Source organism: Cryptomeria japonica, chromosome 5 (assembly GCF_030272615.1).
Source record: "Cryptomeria japonica chromosome 5, Sugi_1.0, whole genome shotgun sequence".
NCBI classification, from domain to species: Eukaryota; Viridiplantae; Streptophyta; class Pinopsida; order Cupressales; family Cupressaceae; genus Cryptomeria; species Cryptomeria japonica.
In genome coordinates, this window is record NC_081409.1 from 833,778,273 (window position 1) to 833,786,740 (window position 8,468).

The 8,468-nt window shown below is 35.1% G+C and overlaps 1 protein-coding gene across 1 annotated transcript; it reads right to left on the reverse strand.

Moving 5' to 3' along the window:
* Positions 1–6,924: 6,924 nt before the first annotated feature.
* LOC131052719 (blue copper protein) lies at positions 6,925–8,172 on the reverse strand. Its single transcript, XM_057987308.2, has 2 exons — positions 7,835–8,172; positions 6,925–7,593 (listed from the first exon to the last, which is right to left on the reverse strand). The coding sequence occupies exons 1-2, from the start codon at positions 8,070–8,072 to the stop codon at positions 7,160–7,162; spliced, it is 672 nt and encodes a 223-aa protein (XP_057843291.1). The 5' UTR covers positions 8,073–8,172; the 3' UTR covers positions 6,925–7,159.
* Between the last annotated feature and the right edge of the window lie 296 nt (positions 8,173–8,468).

Sequence of the window (8,468 nt, forward strand, 5' to 3'; positions counted from 1 at the left end):
GCATTGTCCTACATTTACATTTATCATTCACACCCATATTTGGATAGTTGAATGTCACATGCTCTTTTGAACTAATTTGCCACCTCCCCATAACCATTTGTTTGTCCCTACTTGAGCTGGTTTTCCACATGTTTGACATTTTCCAAATAGGCACAACTTCCACCTAATTTAGTTATTTAGGAGTTATTATTCCTCTTAGAATTATGTGCCCACATTTTGCTATATAATCAACACTCTCCTCTCCCTTATGAGCTAATTCAGAGCTAACTGAGATGAGTTCATATAAGCTCAGTTAGTACAAGGAAGTGCTAATTCATATTGTATATTTTGGAGTGTGATAATATCATCATTCTATTATTGCACCACATTTCAACATTTTATCCTCTATTGCTCTCATGTAGAAGGTTGACCTTGAGTTTGCAAGTGATCTAGGGAGATTGAGTCCATCAGTGACTAACAAAGATGACAAAATAAGCCTTTTGCCAAATTAGGACTTTCCAATTTTACTCCAAGCCTATCTGGGTGGAAGATTTGGTCTCGTTGAGAATCTTTCCAAATATGTGCTCAAGGATAAGACAAAGCTACTACCACATGTCACTTGGAAATAACTTTGAGGAGCTCCTCGGAATTTTTGTTCTTCAAAATTCTCTCCTTGTGACAACCATCACAATTTTCTGCTCTCCTCAATGCTAATTGCAACTCAACTTGCCATTAGGTCCTACAATGGAACATAACACTTTGGAAACTTATAATATATAATTAAATGGACCATTTAATTAAATAAATAATTATCCTTGGGAATCCTAAGGTTGAGGCACCTTAATACCATCAATCTGCCACTTGATGAAGACCTTATAGGATTCATTGGAAACACCAAGAATTATGCTACTAAGAGCCACATGATGAAAACACATCATCACTACCATCCATGAAACCACATAGATTTAGACCATGCTCTCATGCTTCACCAAGACACGAAAAACAACATCCAAGATGTCCACCATCTTAGGAAACAACCCCCCTCATCCTCCATTGTGCCACCTATGGAAGAAGGGAACAAGCCAAGGTGAATATACACTAGTCCAAAGAACACAAGCATAAGATCCTACTAATATCAAAGGCTACATGATACAACCACCGTGCTCCACTATGCTCATAAGCTATATAGAAGCATCGACAACATCAACTTCAAATCTCATAACTAGAACACAACTACAAAGTAATCCTCTAGAAAACAAGATAGAACATCAGCTAAAATGACAATCAAACTGACTAATCCCATCTAACTGATAAACCCATGTAATTGAAAATAACACCAACAAAAAGTGTTGATCCATCTAATCACTCATACCTTGAAGGTATCCAACATCAATAAACTCATGCCACTAGCATAACCAAACATAAACTGCAGCAACAAGATCCATGTGCAAACCAGACAATGAAGAAAACATTCAAGAACTCCCATTGCATGGGTAATGATGAATCTGAAAAGATAAGAGGCATGTCAAGTCTACCAATCACAACACATAAAAAGTATAACCATGTCGTACCAAGGAACATCCATAAATATATACAAATCTTGCAATAATATTGTTTCAATAAAAATCTTTCTCTTCAAGTTTCCACATCTCTCCCAAGTTCTCCAAATTCGACTAAAGAAAGAGATACAAGAACCTCCATGTCACCGCCCAATGACCAAGTGACAACACATGACCACAAACTAGTGAGTACTACAACTCAATAAAAAACCTCACATTCAATGTTATGTGAATCTAAACATCTAAAGCATTAAATCTAGCTCCTAGTGACATACATTGTTATCCATCATTAGAGTATGGTCTATTTTTGGTACCAAACATTGATCCATCTGATTTACTAGCCATAACTCTTTTGGAATTTTTTCCACCATTCCTAAGAGGTTTAGAGCAATATTGAGAGGTAGATAATTTTCTAGGCTAGCTCATTCATGCAATAGATGCTTTGTTTTATGTATTTTCTTGCATGCATGTGATCTTTTGTATTTTTATACTTAGCATTCTTTTTTGTTTGTTAATCTCTCTTTGGATGACATTTGTTTCTCTATTGGCACAAGGATACAATGAGACCAAACCTATCATAGCATTCATCTATTCGTATATTTTTTCTTTATATGTTGTATACATGTTATTCAAGTGTGTATGTGCTTTTTTCATAGATGTCGTTTTGTGTTGTCTATTAGGGATGATGCGAAACTTTGAGATCTTTTTGGTCTTTTGTACGTTGATCCAAAAAGACTTTGTTCATCTCATGTTCTCTTCTTCCAATGTGCTTGTAGTTCTACTAGGCGAATGAGGTTGATTTAAAATAATCATACTTGATATACATGATTTATTTGATGTCCATACTAACCATACATAGTGGATCTCATATGTGCTCTTTCTTGTCTTGTTACCATCATCTTTTATTTTCGTATTCTTGGGGAATTTTATTGCTACAATGTTCTTGTCTTTGGATGTATTTATACTACCTTAAATAAATTGCTCTCACTAAGGTATATGCAATTGCTTCAATGTGGGGGAATACACTTTTTTATATTCTACACTTTTTTTAGGCACCACGAGATTGGTTTTTATAGTTTGACCATACAACATGAGGTGTTTGGTGACACTCCAATACTCATTTTTGTAGTATCATATCAATTTTTTTATTGGTTCACATTGTAGCACTTGTTTTGTAGTTTCCTTTTTTAGACTATCTAGCAAATAGAGATTTTTATTTTTAACCTTCGTTAGAATAAGATAACATATAACACACCTTGCTAGACCTATTTAACTCTATTAACATGACTCCTAATATGCATCTCTTATTAGACCTAGATGTCATGTCTCTTCTCTTATAGCTCCTAGTAAGTAATCCTTACTTGGCCTAGGATGCCATACCCTTCTTTACTCTTTCATGCTCCATGTGTATTTGTAGCCCATATTGACTATGTTGCTAATTTAATCTTGATATTGTAGATGGATAATAGGCTAAGTCATAGGGTCTTGGTGTTGTTTTGTCTCTTTAATTTCTTTATGAAAGTATTTTTATGCTCTTCCATGCATTACCAAGAGTAAGAGAATAAGTTCACACTCTCGCTAAAGTGGGGCTAAATATAGTGTCATAAATTGTATGTATATAATTTCACTTTCATTTTAGGCTCAACCTTATGATATTAGTTAATATTTGTTTGTGCCCATCCCATCATCATTTTTGGAAGCTCAATAATCCTCTTCTCTATGACCTTGATTTCAACCAAAAAATCTAGGATTATGGCACCTAGCACAATAGACCTCTTGTGCTATGACACTTGGTGCCATGGTCCAACCATTTTGGTTGCAAATTTGAAATCATAATGGTTTAGATTTTGATTGGTGGGAAACTGCTCCTTGATGTTATCCTTCTTCAAAATTTGAACTCCAAAAGATATAAGTTGTGTATAAATACAACACCCTCCCACATTTGAACATATGTCTCTAAGAAATCACTCTTCAACCACTTTCAATCGAGCATTTAATTAGGGATATTCAAGGTAATTGAGGAGAAGTCTGAAGTTAAGAAATCAAGCATTCAAGTTTAGCAATCATGATTGATTCATGTGTTCCTTCATGAATGAAGACATACATTAACTTCTATCAAGCAACATCAATATTTGTGTGAGGCTTCAAGGTGAGGAGTTTCATATAGAGGCATCATTTTTCAATTCAAGCATTTTCTTTAAGGTTTCTCCTACCAGGGGTAAGCTATCTTTCATCCAACATTGTTGTAGTAGAGATGGAAACACCACTGGGATTGATTTAAAGGAAAGCTCCTATACATAATATTTTCTCCTCTTTACTGTGTGTAGACTAGTGAAATAGCAATAAAAAAAATGCAAAATTGCATAGAGAAGATTGAGACACATAGTTGCAAACTTCAAATAGGTGAAAACCCTAGGCTTGTGCTAATTTATGCACCTGACCAAGCCTTTTTGGCTGAATTTTTGAGGGAGTGTTCTATAAAGCATCTTGATCTAGAATCCATAATTTTAGTGAATGGAAGTACCTTTAGGTCTAGGATTCTTAGCACACTTGATGTGTATTTTTAGGGTCATATTTCAGTGATAGATTCCTCTATGTAACTTATTGCTAGATTTATACTTCTATGTTGTGTTTTTGATATGTATCTATCCATTTATGCTTAATCTTGTCAATTTTTGCACCATTTAACCTAGTTCTTGAATCTTCATATAAAATCATATCCAATCACAAGAAAGGGAATAATTGATCATAATGTTTAGCTCGCCTAGAGGATTGAAGTTGAGCCTTATTGATTGTTCCCCAATGAATGTTTGGAAATGGTGAATGAACATGTCCCTAGTTTGCATTCCTAGGCTAGAGACTCCATTTTTACACCATTTAACAAACAAAAACATTTAACTTTCTACAATTTTGTTTGTGATCACAATATCTTTGGAGGGTTCCCAATGAGAAGTTTTCAATCATCTCTTGGAAACAAGAATAGAAAGGAACTTTGTTGGTAAGTTATCAATCTTGAAATCTATAATTGAAAAGATCATTATTTGTTTCTTCAACCTTGTGTTGAATAAAATATTTTTAATTTTGATATGATGGTTGTCAAAAAATATAAAGTAGTTATCCAGGGTATCTTTCACAATCTTTACCTCTGTACAATAGGCACCAAATAATGGGGTGTTATTTATAAATTTATTGTGAGAGATAGGTTGTACATCTAACAATATTCTAACACCCTTCCACTTTTCATCATGACAAGCCACATGGCTAGTCTATCTTGGATCTACAACTATGATAAAGATATTTGGTCACCCTCATTTGACATAAAACAAACAAGCAATGTCATTGATTAGAATTTGAGAAACATGGAGTTGAAATGCAACAAAAAGTATATTAAATATCTCCTTTGCAAAACGTAAACTTCACCGATACGTTTATTAGACACCACCAATCCACTATATCACAGGCCTTGCTAATATCCAATTTGCCCAACATTATTAAATGTTGTTGATAATGATTGTGTGTATTGCTTCATGGAAAACAATTATTTAATTATATTACTTTGCATGAAAAAAACCACTTTATTCTTCTAGAATTATATCAAGAAGAACAAACACGATTCTAATAGACATAACTTTGGAGATGATTTTGTAAATGGTGTTGCATTCCTCATGAATCTCCTCCAAGAGTAAGCTATTTTTACTTTCTCCAGTTCTATGTCTAAAATTACAATAATATTTGGTGCAGAGAGGCGGCCATTCGATTTCTATTTGTTGCTTCCAAGTGCCTTCAGTTGTTATCAGATCGTGAATAGAAGTGGGGTGCGGTTGCAATAGGGTGAGGGATTGGGAAGATCAATAAAGACACAAATTATGATGTAGATCCTTCTTTCGAAGATCTCATTACTTTCCTCCACCATCAAGAACAAGCCAATTGAGAGGGTCTCTATACTCCAGCACATTGAGGGAAGGTTGTTTAATCTAATCCACATTACGTTGTAAGGAATAACATGTTTAATTGGACCAATGTTAGACTCGCAATCATGGAGATAACATGTTGACACTACTTTATGAAGATAAACATGTTTAAACTACTTAATGTTGTGTGGGTTTGAGTCGTCTTTTTTTTTTTTTTGTCATCTTTGGTCTAGACTCAATCTCACTTAATCTTTGAAAATGTACCTTGGTATCATTGCCCTATTTATAAATGATATATATTTTTAAATTAATAAGAAAAAAATTAGGACTTATTCATTAAAAAATTTACCTTCGAATTGCAGGCATGTATCAAACCCATATAGAAGGTACGTTTCACCACATATCAAAATGATTTGATAGTTTAACAATTCAACGAACTAAACGTACGGTAACCAGCCCTGCTATCTAGTTCTCTGAATACAAGGAGCACTTGTAATCAAAAGCCTCTTGCAAATCTACAAATAAAATGCCACTTTTCTCAGTAAAAATCAAAGACCATGACGAAACCGATCACCCGACAAGCCTCTTAGAAGTCCACCCATATGATTCAGATCGACCATATGTAGGGACCTGCTTCCTGAGCCGTTGGACGACCGACTAGTTGAGCACACAATTCCATCAACTGTTGATGTGTCGATGAGGTAAAGCTTACCTTTTCGATATACCCACTACTTGTTTCATATGCAGTCTGGCATTGGGATCGGGATGAGAACACAACAATCCCACTTTCAAAAGCCGTTCCATTTCCTCAGTATTGGAATTTCCATCAAGTTTCTCATTTGCTGCGACAAGAGTCCTGCTCTGTCAATACAAAGTGCCAAACCCACTCAGCAACTCTGTTATTGAACAATATAGGGCAAATCTTTTTTTAATTTTTTGGTGAAGAGCATATGTTCCCGTTTATTTTTTAAAAATTGGAGGATTATATCATTCATAAGAGTTGGAATCTTAGGTTGAAACCTTTTAAAAGTTGTTCTAACTTCTAAGTACAATTTTGACCTAAACTTAAAAAAAAAAATCCTTAATGACACATCAAAATCATCCAACATTAATAGAAGGCCAAAGACTTATTAACATTCTCATTTCTTTCAAATAGATCTTAAATTACATAGATCCATTAACCTTCTTAACATGAAGAAGCTATTGCATTTAAGATCTTTTTCCCAAATGTCAAGAAACAAAATTTTCTTCAAGACCATTTATCTAGGACAGAAATCCTCCTATCTAAACAAATAAAAATACATTTGGGATCTCTTAGCTACGACATAAAGTTTTCTGTGTTAAGAAATCAAATTTCCACTTGAGATCCTTATCAAACGCTTTAGTGTGGTAACATTAACAAACAAAAATTGTTAAAACGTTTCTGTATCACTCGTTTATTTCACATGAGATAGCAAACGACTTTGCAACGAAGAGAAACCAAAACCTTGATATTCTTCAATTTAAGTCAAGAGCCCATAAATTCTTAACTCTCACATGAGATACCAAACGATTTAGCAACGAAGAGAAACCAAAACCTTGATATTCTTCAATTTAAGTCAAGAACACATAAGTTCTTAACCCTGCAACACCCTCTAACAAGAAAAGCATTCGGCCTGCGTTTGCCCAGATACCCAACATCAATTTTAAATTTTTTATTTCATCTGAAATCTAAATAAAGATATACAGAAGCAAGCCGATCAAAAAAAGTTGGGTGAATTTGTTGTGGAATAACAGAGGATCTGCCCTATTAATATAGTAGTAAGGGTAGTTATAACCACTAGGAGGAGGGTTGCAATCTATCTGAGGTGTTGAAGGTGAGGTTTTGGTGGCACTAGGCGGCGAAGGCGAAGTAGTGGCAGCGGGAGAAGAAGGTGAGGTGGGTGTAGAGGGAGTAACAGTTGCAGGTGAAACAGTGATGGCCAATTTCATGCCTCCTGAACAGTGGCCGGGCGTCCCACAAATGAACCATCTCCCACCTGTCTTGTCCATTGTCACGCTCGTTGGGCTGCCTGATTCAACCTTCAGTGGGTTTGATGTACTACAAGAATCATACGCACTCTTGCTCACCTCCACAACACTATGAAGTGATGAATAAACGAAAGCTGCAAAATTACCCATCAATGTCAAATTGTAATAAACGTAAGAAAACCCTAAAACTGCATGGAAATGGAAAACTTAAAAGATTTGATGGAAATTAGAACCATGAACCGATGAATAAACGAATGCTGTAAAATTACCCATCAATGTCAAATTGTAGTAAACTTAAGGAAACCCTAAATCTGAATGGAAAAGTAAAAATTTAAGGGTTTGATGAAAATCAATACTCGAATTGTATATACATACTCAATTGGTCCCCCACGGCGAATGTTTTACCCGTAGCCCAAGTAGAATAGTCTACTCCTAAATTCCACTGGCTGGTGTCGCCTACTGTGTAGGTGGTTGCCCTAGCGTAGGGCAAAAGAAGTGCCAACGCCATGAACGCCCTAATCTGCAACATAATGCTACCCATCTCCACAGGCAAAATTCTACGCAAGTCAACTGTGTACTCTGAATGCCTTCTATTCTGAGACATTTGTACCATAATATCGATATAATGGATGAACTTGTAGCTCTTGCAGGATAAATATTGAGTGTTGATAATAAGTGGGAGTGCTTGTTATAAAAAGAATTTAGAAAGAGCTCATGTAAAATATTATTAGGTTGATGATGTTAAGCTGATGTTTAGGATAAAGACAGCTCCGCTTAAAAGATTTAAATATATGAAACAAATTTCAATCAGTGGAAAGTAGAGGACGTAAATCGGACCTGCTACCAACCCATTTGTCACTTCATATACACCTAAAACTGTTAAATATTCGTTCTATATTAAAAAAGCACAAATTTCGACCGCGAAGAGAAAGAATACAGGCCTATCTGGTGCAACCAACCCATCTGTCACTTTACATACCTAAAATGATAAATATTCTCAAGATTTTGA

Coding starts and splice junctions, on each gene's coding strand:
- LOC131052719 (XM_057987308.2), bottom strand. CDS start 8,072: ATGGTACAAATGTCTCAGAATAGAAGGCATTCAGAGTACACAGTTGAC. Junction 7,594..7,834: donor CGCCGTGGGGGACCAATTGA/GTATGTATATAC, acceptor GTAATTTTGCAG/CTTTCGTTTATTCATCACTT.